Source organism: Oryzias latipes, chromosome 16 (assembly GCF_053564925.1).
Source record: "Oryzias latipes strain Hd-rR chromosome 16, Olatipes_Hd-rR_3.1".
Taxonomy (NCBI): domain Eukaryota; kingdom Metazoa; phylum Chordata; class Actinopteri; order Beloniformes; family Adrianichthyidae; genus Oryzias; species Oryzias latipes.
Window position 1 is genome coordinate 15536691 of NC_136252.1, and position 17460 is coordinate 15554150.

At 37.3% G+C, this 17460-nt stretch overlaps 1 protein-coding gene across 2 annotated transcripts in view; it reads left to right on the plus strand.

The window, feature by feature from the left end:
• Positions 1–3583: 3583 nt before the first annotated feature.
• adcy2a (adenylate cyclase 2a) overlaps positions 3584–17460 on the plus strand; it is a 75382-nt gene continuing 61505 nt past the window's right edge. For both annotated transcript variants that reach the window (XM_023964242.2, XM_078933484.1), the window contains exons 1-2: positions 3584–4198; positions 8259–8456. In XM_023964242.2, the coding sequence (XP_023820010.1) occupies positions 3668–4198; positions 8259–8456 (729 nt within the window). In that variant the 5' untranslated portion in view covers positions 3584–3667. The remainder of the gene's footprint in view (positions 4199–8258; positions 8457–17460) is intronic.

Here is a 17460-nt window from a genome sequence, read left to right on the forward strand (position 1 = left end):
CTGTATAAAACCTCTAATCTTTTATTACTTTTCTGGTAATTTTTATATTTTTTGAAGATGGTGAAAAAATATATAAAAAAGAAGTTATTTAAAGCAACATATTTCTGACAGCCAAAAAGTTGTATGGTCCTGTTAAAGTCCTACTCTGATCTTCTTTTGATCTATTGTAAAAGCGTTCTCATTGGTCTTTTAATTATGATTGTGCCATTTTTTTGCCAAAATTTTAAAAACCTGTGTCATTTTCTGTGACATAGTTTCTGCAGAACAGTAGTAGTTCTTCAGAAATTCAGCTCTGAGTTGTGGGCGGGACTGTTGGTATGGAGTAAGCCCACCCGTACTTCCTGTCATCCATTTGTTGACACGCTCTCCCACTACCTCACAGCTCCTCATAACCCCATGCTAACATTAGCGGTGCAACAAAAACGGTGAGCAATATCTGAACTATCTAGCTGTACAGTTTCGAGCCAGAAACCAGCTGGACGAGGACGGGAAAAACAAAAGACGTTGATGGATATAGTTGTCTGCCGTTGTGTTTTAGACATAAAAATACAATCTTTTTTAAATAGCAGATTTCTGTCTGCTCCTGTTTTACGATTTGAATAAAAAAATACTCACAAATGTCATTTTAAGCTTAATTCACTTAATATATGCCCTCCTTCATCAAAAAAATACCACAAGAACATGTTAAAAACACATGTTCTTGTGTTTGTTACTGTCAACAAAAACACAGTTTTTATTGACAGTAACATTTTTTTCACAACACACTTGCCTACATGCATAAGGAAATAACTTAATATCCCCATCCCTGAAACCAGTGCTTTTCTTTCCTGGCTGCAGGTAAAATGGTGCAACATGGCAAAAGCTGAGGTATAGGATCTTTAGTTTGTCTTAATGTGGTATTCAAACTTCTCTAATAAGACCCTGTAGTAAGCCTCACAGGGACATTTTTTTTAAACCTTAGTTCATTCCTACAGTTAGATACTGAATGAACTAAGCTGGGGTTTTCTGTTTGAACTGAGCAGGCTGTGAAAATGAGATGTTTGGAGAATCAAAGCTTCAGTTTTTGTCCACCTGCAGTATTCAGTGAAAGCAGATAAGCGGGCTTTAAACAGGGCTGTGCATAGTGCAGAAAAAAAACGGTTTTGCAGACACGGGTCAGAGCAGCAAGCAAGCTGCAGGATAATTATTTTTAGCTAAACACATTCTGCAGTTTTTGTTAACTTAGAATTATAAGAGTAGGCAACATAATGAAGCAGAAAAAAAACCTATATATATATACAAACATATATATATATATATATACAAACATATATATATCAGCTCTTGGGAAAGAGCCTATACAAAGATCATTGATCTGTCCAATTGTCAGCAAATTTGCCTCAAGCTGAATTGTCAACTGTGTTTTTACTTGATATGCCAACTGGCAAAAATCCTGTTCTGTCAAGCTAAAAGAAGCCCCATCCCCACCTGCCAAAGCAAAGCTTTACTTGCTTTAATCAATAATCAGACCCTCCTCTGCCTGTGCCATTTGGAAAGTATGGGGGACACTTATCTAAGAAAGTGGCCTTGTAGCTCAACTTAACCGTTCATACAACGATGCTGCAGAAGAAAGACAGCAAAACAGTAGAAGCAAGTCCAGATGGAATGAGCTCACCAGTGCAAAGCAGGAGGGGGAAGGAATGAAAAGGAAGAGTGGGGTGAAAGACTGTATAGAGGTGCATACCGTGTGTGTGTGGTAGTGGTTTGCAAAAAGGAATGGGAGCAGGACTCAGAGTCCAGCTCACAGCTCTACAGTAGAATAAATATTCAAATAGGTGAATATACAGTATATGGAAGGTGGTGCAAATTCTTTAATACCAAGAATAGTGTAAGATTACATTTCAGCAACAATTGATGGCTCGCCAAACAGTTGTGTTGTCAACTGATGCTTAAAGTCCCACTCCGACCATGTTTTTATCTGTTGTTAAAGCATTCCCAGTGGACATAGTTTCTGCAGAGCAGCAGGAGTTTATTCAGTGGCGGACTTACAGTTTGGGGGCCACAGGCAAAAAAAAAAAAGGGGCCTTCTGCAGAGGTCTTAATAACCTTGTTTTGTAAAAAAAATCCTTAGGGAAAAACGTCAAATGACTTCATCAGTCCACTAGTAGACAGGCTGTATGTAAAGAATCCAAATATTTTGACAAGCATTTAAATATTGAAATCACGTTTAAATATTAAAGAAATTATACGATTGTTTTAAAAGCTTGATCTTATCAAATCTCATGAGAGTAGCACTAGGTCATCAGTAAAGGAAAGGCATAAAAGAATGATCCCTACTTTTATGGATCGATGATTGATTTATAAAGCTTGGATCAATTCAGAATGATTAATCAATTTTTATCAACCCAACCCTACAAAACCACTCAATTGGTCAGAAACCCCCCCGATCTGGCAACAATAAATTGTCTGCTGGTTAACTTGCTGTTGTCTGGAATATTCCATTGGAGCAGAGGGACGGGGGAGGAAGAAATCCTTTCACATGATCCTTCTTTTGCCATTTCATTGGGGCTGTTTTTTTAAAGAAAGTTATATAATAATGACAGTAAAATTTATTTAAGAGACTTTTTAAACTTTTTAGGTGTTCAGTTTTGGGTGTTGGGGGCTCCAGGTGATTGTCTATGTTTGATCAATGGTAAGTCCGCCCCTAAGTTCATTAGAAATTCGCCTTTTAATTGTGGGTGGGACTGTTGGAGTAAGCCTTCACCCATTTCCCAACATTCATCTCTTTACTGCAAGCTTACAGCCCCTCACAACCCCAACCAAACATTTCCAGTGAAGCAAAACTGGCGAGCAAAATTGGAGCTCCAGACATTTTCCTAATTAATATGAGGAAAACAAAGTAGATGGAGCAGGGAGCTTGTGGCCTGCTGATTGTGGTTTCCACATCGCAGCTACAAGCTTTTCCAACTGCATTTTTTCATCTGCTCCTGACTCACAACAATTTGAAAAAAGAAATCCAATTCTAAGCTGAATTTTCTTTGTACATGTCCATCATCAGAAAAAACTCACAAGAACAATGTTCAAAACAACAAAAACACAAAGCAAAAGCTACTCCATCATTATGCCTCAGCTCATTCGGTTCAAATTCAATTTTCAAGCTTTTTTTTTAATTCATATGCTGCATCTTCGTGAGGAACCGTGAAGAAGTAATGTAAAAAAATGATCAAAGTGCCTTATTTTGATACTTGAAACATGTACATTTAGTATCTAATTACTCGTAATGTGCTGAGATGGATTTATGATTTATGTCTCCATTTCCAGAGTGAGTGAGACATGAGCTCCAAATCTGCAAACAGACATTACATTTGGGACTGAGCTGCCAAATTTAAATTTGGTCCCATCCTCTGAGCCATTCGATGGATTAGTGCATCACAGCTACACCATTTTTTTTTAAATGTAAATATTTTAAATGTTGCCCTGTTTTTCTCATTTTTTTTTCCAGAATGATTTCTCCCTGCTGCACCTCCTTCTTCTTCTCCTCCCTCCCCTCCCCCTTGGCCCTCTCTCCCCCTCCCATTTCCCTTTACTTCCCTCCCATTTTTTCTCTCTCTCAGTCTAAAGAGCACTCAGTGTCTGTGCTTCCCTTCATTTTCCACCCCAACATGTTGGCAGGGGAAGAAAGAGGAGGATGCTGCGCTCCACCCTTGGTGCGTTCCTGCCACCTCTCCGGTCAGCGCACATTGCCTCTGACTCAGACTCAGCTTTCAGTTGTTTCCACCTAAAGGACTTAAGAGAGGAGGACCCCAAGAACAACCTGGAGCTGAGGAGCTCTCAGTCCACAGTCTCCAGCAGGAGCAACAACAGAGGAACAGCACAGAGCAACAACTGCTCCTCTTCTGTGATGGAAACTGTTAATACCTCAGCAGGGATCCCCTCCTCTTCCTCTTCTGGTTTCCCTCCCTCCTTTTCTTTACTCACTGCTCCAAGGTCCATGTGGCAAGAGGCAATAAGGAGGAAGCGCTACCTCCTTGATCGGACAGGAGAGACTGGTGAAGTGGATAAAGGAGGAGGTGGTAGAGAGAAACGGAGCAGGTCCCCGGACTGGCTCTATGAATCCTACTACTGTATGAGCCAGCAGCATCCTCTCATTGTGTTTCTGCTCCTCATTGTGATGGGAGCCTGCCTGGCTCTGCTGACTGTGTTCTTTGCTTCAGGGCTGGTAAGCTGCTCATTCACAACATACAGAAACACACACAAACATTTAATCTTACACATTAATTATTTAGAAATGAACACAAAAATGTTTTTTTCTCCTCTCTTGTTGCTAAATATTGCATTTTGCATTTCAGAGTTTGAACTATCAGCGGTAGAAAACCTATTTTTATTCATTAACTATAAAATAAGTAGTTGGACACACATTCTCCATCAAAAGTAGGAATAATTTCTAAGATAAAAAACTTGTTGGCCGCATATAAACTTCTCTGCACACATTGACTGGAAAATGTATGCATCCATATGCAGACGTACGAAGTGTGCAGTTGCCCTAACATGAAGGAAACGCTGAGATAAAAGTGGCAGCAAGAGATGAGTGGTTTAGTTCTTGCTTTTGCTGCTGGTTGACTGACAAACAGGGCGGATCTGTTTTGCTGTCACTGTTCTGACAGGTTTTGCTTTGTTTTAAAATCCTTATAAATCCAAAATAGTGAGAGTAAGACGTAGGAAAATATAAATTGAAACGTCAAAACTACCTTTCATTTTTTGTTTTTAATTTACTAAGTACCCAGCTTGTTAATTGTCTCACTTAATAATCACTGTGCAATATAACACATTTCCTGATCATATTAGAAAAATAGCTTGTTTTGGCTGAGTCAACCAATACAAATGAATAAATCCAAACACATGCAGAGACACAAAGGGCTAACATTTAATCTCACAAATAATCCACCAAAGTAGGATTATACACAGCAAACTCTAACTATGGGCTATCATAGAAACCACAGTAATTTAAAGTGAATTACTGATTAAAAATTGTCCTTCATGTATGCAAACATGATAGATAAGTTATTTATGTGGTCTGAGCGCCAAAAATAGCTGTAACATAAAACCTATTAAAGATGAAGCATGATTAATTTTGTAAATATTGTTTTGTGAATTTATTTTTCTCCCAATAAACCTGTCTACTGACTTTTGACGGGAAACTGCTTAAATAGGATGTGATCTATCAAAACAACTCACTTTTAGAATTCCACATTTTGCCTTTTATTCAGAGGAATGATTTATTTCCTACATTCACCTCTAAATGTGACAGGGTAGACTGTGGATACCTCATACCCCTTCACTTATCAGCTAAATTTAGAAGATCATCACGTTACAGCACAATTAATTGATACTGGCTGCTGAGCAGACAGTGTAGCTCTTTGTCAGACCAGCCCAAGGTGCAACGTGGAGCAGGGGAGAAGGAGAAAGAGGTGGAGCAAAAAAAAGAAAGGAAAAAAAAATGCCTGTAATTCATTGTCATTACCAAAAAAACAAGGGCCCCTGTGAGCATTTTGGAAAAGAACAGCGTTATGATTGCTACAGCTCTTTCTTAAAAAAAAAAAAAAAGGAAAAGGAGAGCATCTCTTGGATTTAGACACAACTGACAGTAAACAAAGCAACAACAACAAAAAAAGTCCCTTTACTATGGAGTCCCAAACTCTTCATAATTAAATGTGCAATTGTGTGATTGCATATGACCTTATGCAATCACACAATCAACCACACCTCTTTCTTATTATTGAGTCAATGTTACATTTAAACTGCTAATCAGTTCCAAAGAGACTTATGAGGCCAACAGTTAGAATTGAACTGTTCTATTGACTCATCTCTTCAGCTATTTCATTAAACACTCAATAACAGGAAGGGAATTTGGAAACTTAGTCTCCAGATGGGCTTTTTTCATGTTTTAAATCCATTCTTTTTTCTTCTTTTTTTCCCTTTCAGGATAAAGATTTCATTATTGTTTCATTTTGCACATAATTTAATATAACAACTTTCCCCCTATTTTTTCCAAAATATATCATTTAGTTGCATCAAAGAAAACATCTGTTAATCCAGGTTTAGGACAAGGGTCGTAGCAGTTTCAGTAAGGATGCTCTGACCTTCCTGCCCCTCGATTCCTCTTTCAGCTTTTTTTGGGAGAATGCCAAGCTATTCCGATGCCAGCTGAGAGAGTTTTTCCAAGGGGTGTGCTTGTAACACCTCACCAGGAAGCTGCATCAGTGGCATCAAGTTCCCCTGGATTTAGATAAAAAAAAGTCATGTATTTAAAGCTGCACTTCTTCAAATGACCACTGGAGGCTGGTTCGAAAGGGAACAATTTTCTCCACACTGCCATGCTCTAAAAATAAACTTTGATTGGCAGGTGGGTGGACATGTTATAGAATAAAAAAAAAAAAAAAAACTTTGTCCCACCTAACCAACCAGCTTTGGAATGTTGTTAAGGTGTGCATGTGAACTCAGATGTGAGTGCCTGACCCAATTAAGACCTTATTTTTGCCATTTAATCAATCCAGAGATGATCACTCCAGGGTATTTATGTCATTCATGGAAGATGTCCAAATGTGCCCCAACATATAACTCCAACCAATTCCTGGTTAAAAAAAGAAACAGAACTTAAGCTGCCTCACCTGGGTAAATAACGTATTCCAAGGACCACAGCCTGAGACTGTGCAGTGCTGATTCACACAGCTGCTGAGAGCACAGAGTTCCAGAGAAAGCTAAAGATTATGGGTTGATAAAACCAAAAGAATTCCATCATCTGCAAAACTCCTATAGTGACATCCCTCCTGTACTTGGCTGCAACTCAAGATTCCTTCCATAAAGGTAATGAACAAAGTTGCTTAAAAAAAACCTGCAGAGTCCACACTATATCTTAGGGGTTGCATCCTTTTCCAAGTGGACACATCTGGACTATCCCTCGAGGATTCGTGGAAAGGTAAAATAGCTGGTGCAGTTCTCAGTGGCTAAGGCGAAACTCACAGCATCCCTCCTGAATCTGAGATCTTAGTATTGACCAAACTCTCAACTCCAGACTCCTATCTGGGGAAGCTTAGAAATTATATTTGTTTTAAATCAAGAGACAGCTTTAAAGAAATAAATGCTCTACAACCCATGAAGAAACAGAAATAAAATGTTACCACATGTGAGATGCATACTCTTCCTTCCTGAAATGCTGCCCTTCACTCCTACACTTCTTTTTGTGGAATTCATTTGTGTTCATCCATCCCTCCATCCTACTGGTTAGCTGACCTAAATCCTGGGCTGTTTTGAAGCTCTGCTCTGGGCAAGACAACCCTGTGTGGCATTCTGCAGCCACATACATCCTCACATGTCCCAGTGCATTGGCTGTGGATGAGAAAAAGATGTGGACTAGGTGGAGGGTAGGGACAGATGTAGAAATGAGGGAGCAAGCTGGTCAAATCCTGGTTGAATGCAACCATCTCTTTATTTATTTTTTTATCTTTGTTAGTATTGCATTGTCTAAAATACTGTTATTTTAGAGAGATGTGTGTTTCCCCAAAAAATATCAACGAGTATTCACAGTAATTCCAAAATTATTAATTAATTGGCAGACATATTTTCATGGTAAATGATCGCAATAAGTGCAAAATCATGTGTCAAAGTATTTAAAATATTGTTTCATAAGCTGTCAATAACAGAAACATAGCTTTTTGTCATGGAAACTGGAACTTAAAAGCTAAAATTGAACAAAATGAATATATAATCTTTCATATGTTTGTCTCATAGGTAAAGATCCCCTTATTTCCAGGCCTAAAGACGGAAATGTGTCTTCACTTTTATCCGTTTTCTATTGGAACAGTGACACAAAACTGATTAAATGAAAAGAGCTTATTCAACAAACATCTCATCTCACTTGTTCTATTCTTTTCTGTCTCCTTTGATAAATCTCTTGAAAATGGTATCTGATGTTCTGAATCTAAGCGAGTTTCAGACAGGCGCTGGCAAATCTATTATGGATGTGACATCATCTTGCCAGAAAAGAAAGCAGAGACCATTATTTTTGTGTCTTCCTCTCCCCATAAAATGTCTCAATAGTATATATTTTTCTTTTGTGCCTTGACAGTTTTATATTTAAAATATCAGCACCAATTACAATGTTTTTTTTAGTTTGAAAAGTCAAATGAATCCACAATAAAAGATCATTTAAATATGCCTTTTAGCTGTTCTCTGCTAATGTCCTTTTTTTCTTCCTTTTCTTCTTTTTGTTTTTTCTACAGAATGTTGCAGACCACGTGGCCTTTGTAATCACTGTACCCACAGCACTGGCGATATTCCTGGCGGTGTTTGTCCTTGTCTGCATTGAGTCCATCTTCAAGAAGCTTTTACGTGTTTTTTCCCTGGTCATCTGGGGCTGCTTGGTTGCCATGGGTTATCTTTTTATGTTTTCTGGAGGAATCATCTGTCCCTGGGATCAGGTAAGAAACATACTTGTCATTTCGACACCTGCTGTTATTCTCTGTTGCCCCCAGTTTTTTTTGGCAACTTTAAAAAAATATTACGGCATAAATCGCAGTTTAAAACCTTAGTGTCTTTTTTGTGAACAAAAATGTCCTTCATTGCTAATGCGGCTAACTTGTTGCAGTGGCTGACTGTGGTTGTGTCCAAATTCCTTCACTACTCACTACATAGTGCACTACATAGACCACAATGCATTGTGTCGGAACAATATTTGCCAAAAAATGTATTTAAACACATGGTTTTTTAATAAACCATCAATGTTTTCATCTTTAGAAGACAGCGGACTCATAAATGATCATCGCAAAACGCTCATATCATTTAGATTTTAACTTTGTGAAATTGATGACGTCATATCTGTTGTCAACAAAAAAAGCAGCTGAAGAATCCTTTAAAAATGGACAAAAACCACTGCAGATAGTTTTGCAAGACATTTGTTGATAAGAAAATATTTGACACGTACAAAACAAATTATAAAGCTAAGTCATCATTAAGAGTAACAGTATCTGCTAAAATGTTTGAATGTGTCGTAAGGCAAATGCTGAAACCACAATGGTAATAAGTGAGTATTTCAAACCATGTTCTGGGTGTAAAAACACTTCTTCTTCTGAGTGCACTCTAGAATAAAGGAATACATTAAACGACCTCTTTAGCCATGATTCTGGACGACTCACTCTTTAGATTCAGCTTGTGAGCAGCTAGCAGATATTGTGCTTTACCATTTGAAGACTGTTTGTTTTATATTGTGTAGTTCCCATTTGTGCTGCCAGACCTGTGGTCAAATGTAAGTCAAATTGACAGCTAGCCATTGGGTGCAGCTCATTCATTATGCCCTTAATTAAATGGAAAGATCTGTTTGAATGGATTAGTTTAGTGAAGTTTTGTTAACTCCTTGAACTTTTAATTGTACTTTTTCATTCAACCTTATAATAATTTTCTTTTTTCAGAGTTGTTTTTGCATTATATTAGGGAAACAGTTTTGATTAGGGCCTTTTGGCAGCTTGTCATATAAATTATAAGTGTTGTATAATGTGGCTTATTATTGATGTATTAATTGTCTAAAAGCAACATTGACCTAGCTGAAATGGAAAGCTAAAAACATGACATATATCTAATGCCACTGACAGTCATCTAAAAAGTCCCAATTTTTTTTGTGAGTTCTACTAGTCCAGCTAAAATACTTTTCAGTAAAAACATTTTTAACTACCAAAAAGATAACATTGTCCAAGCATAATTAAATGCCACTCAAATAAGATTTTACAAAGTTATAAAATTCCTCAAATTTTTGTATTGAACTCGCACTATTAAAAATGTTTTATTAGTGAAAAATATTTGTTTGAAAAATGCAGGTTTTGCGGATACTGGAATGCGCATATCGCCCATGGTGTTCCCACAAGCCACCCAGGGAAGGCATTTTTCTTTCTTTTTTTTTTTTTTACTACTGTTTACTAACGCATGTCCACCACCTAAATATGGAAGAGGATTGGTGCGAAATGTCAAAGCGGTACAAATCTCGTGAATTTTGCTCCAGGTTTTTTCTTCTACAGCTCTGTTCCGATATATAACAGACTTGGTGTCTTATAATTCTATCGAGGCTCAAACTGCAATCGTTCATTTCTTCTTCATGATGAATTTTCAAACTCTTGGTACTTCCATGTATTAAAAGAGATGCCATCCACATATCACTAACAGATCCGAGTCCCTGATTGGTCAAAGTTTGACATAGTTTAACTTGCAATTCAGGTTCAATGGCCATGTGTTTTGTATGTAGAGCCCCTGAAAACAGTCATGTGTAGCTACGCGTGAATGTTTTGAACGTGGAACCCCGAAATGCGTGTTTACGTGCATTTACATGGACTTTTCGCTTGAATTCTAATTGCCAACGGCAACGTCGCTTAATAATAATGATTCTCATTCATCTGTTGAAAATAAAAAAGGTTTCTATGGCATTGGATTATTTTTTTAATTTTAATAGATTAGAACAGACTGGGTTTTAAAAAAATATCAAGAGAAAGAGAAATTTGGTTGCAAAAGCTAAGTTGTCAGTGATGTCTGTGTTCCTTTCAGGAGCAGTCCTGTTATATTATATTTGGTTTGTTTGCAGTCAATAATGAAAAGTGTTTCCTCCTTGGTACTGTCACATGCATTCTGCAGCCAGGCTTATCAAAACACTGCAGTACATTAGTTCTTTATGGCATGAAAGCTGTCCTCATTCAGCAGTACTTGGAAAAACAGATGCCCCATGCGGCTCACAAAGGGGTAGCGTAAGACCCAAAGGCAGGAAACGAAGAAACGAAGTGGAGTGAGGAAATTTATTTAATTAACAAAAGGGACCACTCCGAGTGGGAAGAAAACTCCAAAAAAACAACAACACAACAACACAGGTCAAAAGAACCAAACAGAGAACCACACTGCGACACAGAGCACAGAAACAGGGGAGCTTAAATAGAACGCAACAAATTAACTAAAGTGTAGGCAGCTGTGCACCACTCCAAATACAGACAGGTGAAGGGGCAGAGCCCTCCACAGCCAACCTGCACAAAAAACAAAGGACTGAGAACAAAAACAAAAGTAAACTGACAGACTGTGTCAAAGACAGGCTGATTCACACATCTATTTATACCTGTCCTGTGCTTGCTGCACATGTGTGCCCATTAATGCTGTGGCAACTTTTCTGCTGCTGGTTCATTCTAATTACACTTTACTTCTTCGCTCTGGTCCATCTTGTTTAAAAGGATTCAAAACTCTCACTTCATTTATTTGCTTTATGCTATATTTAAATCCATGTGTCATCTCTTTATGCAGTCGGTAATGAGGAGGTTTTAAATTATGCATTTGTGCAATTTGCCAGGCTAATATATAGGCTTTCCTAAAAGTCAGCCAAATTAAGTCGTATTTTACACTGATCATTCTGCAAGGGCAAAGCCAGCTAAAATAAGATACTTTAATTCTGAGCTTTAAAGCTTCACACGTTACAGTTTAACCAGTGGAGTTAACCATGGGTCACATCAAACATGAAAGCAGACAAGAAACTCCCAACCAGAAAGACAATTCCAACTTTTAATGTGACTTGGTGATGAAAGAGGCAGGATGCAATGTGATCATCTCAATGACACCATGAAGAATTAATGAGATATATATATATATATATATATATATATATATATATATATATATATATATATATATATATATATATATATATATATATATAAATTGTAGGAAAGAAATCTTCGCTTTTCAGTTCTTTCCGTACATGCATGTTCAGTAGTCGAGAGTGGTAAAGCAAACAAGGATTCCACCAGATTAAAAATACTCGAAGTTTATTTCCCTGACAATAGTTCTAGAGCACAGATTAAACATTAATGCAGATATATCTGGATTCTCAAGTAAAGATCTACTGACACACAAGTTACATGCGAATTACTCGTAGATTCTCCCAAGAACAATGGAAAAGTTTGAAAACATGAGAACATGAATCTGAACACTTTCCCAAGGATAAGGTGTTCAACCCAGATAGTAGAAATGTACTCCATGACATATTTATTGCGTCTCTGGAAACTCCTAGATTTGCACAAAGAAGTCCTAGTTGCTGCTGCAACTACAAAGCACAAGTGAAGGTCACTGGAGAATAAGTCCTGATGAGTTCAAAATGAGTTCACTTCACACTAAAGATAAAGCTATAACATAATGAATAATAAGATATTAAAACATACATTTTCTACAATATATATATATAATTTTTTTGATAATATATTATTAATAGTATATTTAATATAATATATTTGCCCTGTAATACAATTACTGCTTTAAATATTAGGCCAAAGCCTATCCTTGACGTAAAACAATAATGATGCATTTCAGTTTTACATTATAGAGTCTAAACTGTCATTATTCTTGTTAAAGTCCATATTATAATCAAAGAGACATCCGTAAACACAAAAAAACACTTACAAATTAGGTATATCACGCATGTACCACGAAAGAGCACAATTTCATACATGGGCAAAATGTAAGTAGTGGCAGTGTGACATGACATAAACTTGTTCTCAGATACAGGATGTTTTTAAGTAAAAAAATTTTCTCTCCCGAAAATTAGACAATTGTCATCAATGATGTATTACCAATTTTAGATAAAACAATAATTGAATTTTCTAAAATATTTCTATTTTTCTGTTTTTTTAAGTAAAGTTGTTTTATTTAAGCCACAATAAACCTGTTGATACAAAAAAAGGCATTTTATAGTTTGTGGACATGGTGTTAATGCCATATTTTGCTGGGGTTGTGTTGCACACACTTCTTTCTGAAGGAGATAGCGGTTCACCTTGAGCTGCACAAGTTCATAGTTGAAATCCCTTATTGGCCTACTTTGCAGCAACGTGCCATGTTGTGTGATTACTGAGGTTCAAATACTTGAAATTGGTTTATACTCCAAACAATGCTATAGTTTTTCTAAAGCAAAAACCTAGGAACTGAGCAGCTTTTACTGAATCCGAGGTCATGCTGTGATAAGTGAAATACCGTGACGCCCTTTTGTCAGAGGATTATACAGGATTACGTTTCTAATTTCATGAATATTGCTTATACTGTGAAACATGACAAAAGAAAAATCTGCTTCCATGTGTTCTGGTTTTCGTTGTTAAAATAGCTATATGGGTCATCATAGATGATAACTGTTCTCTCAAAGTGCCAAAATGGTGTTTGAGAATGTTTTTTTTAATGCAAACCTGAAATTATTTGTGTCAAGATTAACATTGTTTGGGCTTTTATTAGTTTTGGAATAAATCAAGTCAAGTGATGGAGAAAAAAGTGTTGCAGACGTTTATAAGACCTTTTATTGAGTTATTGTAGTTTTTGCTCCATGTGAGTTCTTTCATTTCACACTCGTCAGTGGTGTCTATACTGTAACAAATAGAACAGTCCAATCTGGCTTTTCTTCATTGGCTTTATACCGTTTTTCTGATTGTTTCATTTGTTGTGACTAAGATTGGAAGAGATAAAAATATTACAGTCCTCAGTCTGCTGCATACTAGGTAAATAACTTAAATGTTAAGTTGTGAATAAAATCTGTACTGTATTTTCCACATTATGACGCACCAGATTATAAGGCACACCATCAGTTTACAGTCTATTCAAACTTATGTCATAAAGGCACACTGGACTATAATGCACATTTAGGAAGACAAAAGAGTTTGAGAAAAGTTTTGTTACTCTTAGCCATAATTTAAGCATTAGCCACATTAGAGTCTTTAGCCATGTTAGTGGATTCACCAATGAGATATATAGGCTAGAGACACTACAATAGCCTGTTACCATTGTCCAAGATACATAAAGAGCGGCGCCATTTTGGACATGTCAGCAAACAACAGTTGCGGTTACATGTGCAAAATGTCTTTGATCGGATCAAAGATTTTATTAGAATTGAACTGTGTACATGGGCCCAAAAGAAGTTTTTTCGATTATAACCAGAAGAAGGGGTAGTATTAGGCTAATATGTGGCAACAACAACATTTAGCCATGAACGCACTTAAAATCTGTGTGGCAATGTACCTTGGATGCATGTAATGTGGGAATAACATCAGCATTTATTTTGTCTGGACACGACTGGTAACACAAATTCACATGATTGTTGGCACGGTTTCTCAAGACTGTGGCATTTCTGCATTCAAAAGCTGCCTTCGCCAGCGCATTTTGATTGGGATCAGGCGTTTATAACGTTTTGTCCATGTAACCGCAGCTCGGCAGCGCAACATGGTCAGAGCAGACTGGGAACAGTAAAGCCCGGTCGACAGTTGCACCGGTCTGGGGGGCCTCACGGACGGCATTAGCATATTCACAAAAACACCCAACCACCATGTTTCTCTCAAAATCCTTTGTCAGTAAAGACAACCAGAATTAATCCATATGTAAGGCGCTCCAGATTAAGGTGTTGTTTTTAAAAAAAAATTAAGATTCTTGAGTGAGCCTTAAAGTCTGGAAAATACGGTCGATTTATTATTATAAATAATGACCAAGGGGAAGTTAGTTCTGAAATATGTGACCAGCAAAATAAATAACTTCCCATAAAAAGTGACTTTAGTAAACTGTACATGGCAACTACTGGATACTTTGATTAGTAAAATATGCATTAAAGCAATTATCCTCAAACTATGTTCCTTAGGGGTGTTCTGATGAGTATTCTTTCCTCCAAAAAATGTTAGTTTGCATGCAGTCCATTTTTTTTTTCCCACCTGTAATCAGTTGGGTCCTCATCCTCTACCAACAAAGCCTTCTCTTTTTCTCCATAGTAGGGAAAATGGTTTATCTGTGCAGTCCAGTCTCTATCCCTCGATGAGAAATTACTGGACCTCGGCTTCCGTTTTTCTCTGCCTCACAGACACAAATGGTAGATGCACATGCAATCCTGTATGCAGCTAATCTCATTGGGGTTTAAGGCTGAAAATTTCAGAATAGGAGTCAGATGGCACCAGTGAAGAAGTGGGAAGATGGGAATAATACAGGGACTGATGGTAAAAAAAAACTGTGGAGGGACTATGGAGGGTGGGAAGACAGAGGAAATGGAAAAGGTATTGTATCTGATAAGAGGTGCAGGTTTTTTCTGTAGTAAATTAATTATAATGATTAAGGTCAAAATGCACTAAAAAACAGGGAAGGACTTATTATCTGATGTCAAGAGATTCACTGTAGATTAAGGGAGCTGTCTTTTTGACAAATATTTACCGAGACCAGAAATAAATGATAACAGCATGTCTACCTCGGAGTTAAACAGCAAGTGGATGAAAACACTGTAAATCCAACTTGTAAGCTTTTCAGCCATGGTCTGTAAAATAAAAAAAAGTAATGTCATAGGTTTTATTAACCTCTATCAGTATTAAGGAAATGATTAATTGTGCAAAAGCCAAATTGACTTCACCAAAATGAACCCCAAAGTCATTTTAATAGTAAAAGTCATGAGTTGATGGTTGTAGAAAGGAGTTTGTGTGCACTTGGGTCTTGTGGTCATACTTAATGAAACTCAGTTGTATTTTTTTTACTTATAAAAATTACATCCATTCAGCTGTGGGCTTTTCTGCTATGGTCTCTCCATTATTGGTACAGCTTCAAAAGCAGCCATAATTCGGAGCGCTAATTTTAGAAAACGCATGTTGGGCTCTAAGCAAATTATTCTGCAAAACTGGATGATGGTTGGCAGCAATTAGTAATTCTCTCCTGCATTGGGAAACAAAGTTCTAGCCTCAGTTTTTTTTTAAAGTATAGGGAATGGAAAACTACTTTTCATGTGGCGGTCTGAAGGGAGGTTTTTACCTTCTCTTCATTCATATTATAAATACATTATAAAGAACATGGCATATTCGATGTTATGTTATTATATTTATGTTATTATTTGTTATGTTGTATCTTTAATTCAACTATAGAATTTATTTAACAAAAATACTTTTAAAATTAAAAATTAGACCCATGAGCTTGATTTAACCTATAGGTTAAAGTTTGACCTGGTTTGACTTCTGCGCGTTCAAGGACCACATATTTTGGACGCAGAGTCTTAAAGCGGTCGTAGAAACTAGCAGCGCTATGTGTGAATGTGAGTTTTGAAGGCGAAAGCCCAAAACATGTTGAAGTGGCAACTTCGACATATTTTGTTGAGTGTGGTTGTACATATCTTTAAAGGAAAGATTAATTATTCTAAATACAACCTATAGAATGCATTGTCTTGTTGATTTTGTTGGCTGAATGGCTCAGTTGGCTACATGTAGGTCTGGTACATAGCAAACCAGGGTTCGTTTCCCAGGGGGTGCGATGAGCTTCATCCAGTGTTGGTCCTTGGGCAAGACCCTTTATGCTACTGCCTAACTGTGTAGCCACAAGGAAAGACAAGTCTTGGTCCCCTTTATGCCGATCCCCAGCCCGGAAAAAATAAAGGGTTTTGTCAGGAAGGGTCTCCAGCGTAAAACAATCTGCTAAACCACTGGTGCAAATCTGTGAAATCTGATTCACTGTTCAAGGGATATGCTGAAAGGTGAGCAGCAAGTCTCTTGTGTTGATTTACGGTCCAAACTTGGTGGTCCAGTTGTTTGCTCTGTGGAAGAGTAGAATTGAAAATGTAACATGCATTGTGGTCTTAGACTGAACAGTCTTTTAGTCCCAGCATATGTCAACTTTACCAGCTGAAAGATATGTTTGTTTGTTTTTTAAAAAGGAATGTTAGATTATAAAAGAATAAAGTTCTGGATGGTTGAAGGAAATATTTGATTTCAAAACAGGTTATTCTTCAATGTTGATGTGGTTTGTGGGGTTAAATCTGTATCATATGCCTGTTTATGGCAACAGAGAGAAGAGGTTGGATTTTCTGATCTGTTCTTTGTGAGGAGTCGTGTACATGGGGACTCTGGTGGATGAATCTCAAATGTAATTTATTCTGTAGGAAGTGCTGGCTAAATACCATACAGTGTCTAATAAAACAATTGTTCTTTTTAAAGACAAATAGAGGTTTTGGGTTGGTAGTACTATAAGTGTATCTGAAATGGAGTGGTCCATAATGAGACCCTTATGCCAGGCTTAATATTATTAGTGGCTAGAGAAATGGTCCTTTCTAATTGTGATAGTGACATCCCATTTCAGCCATCCACGGTTGGTGGAGCTGGTTGGTGTGCTCTGCAGCCAGCTATGGCCACAGCTGTTTGACAAGGACAGTGCCATAGCCCGAGGGAGAGCACCCCCCACATCCCAATCGGCTGAGTCTCTGGTCTTGACAAGTGAGTCAGAATTTAAATGAATCTCACTTTCAGTTTTACCATTCATCTATTTAAAGAATGCATCTGTAACAGACCATGCAGGCACAGAAAGACCTTTTTTTTTTGTTTTTTTTCGTTATCCGTGTGCTCTTTCTGCTGTGGTGTGCTTTTGACAGGACTTGTGAGATTGTTATATTTCTTTTATACTTGCATTGTGTAACAGGCCAGCCTG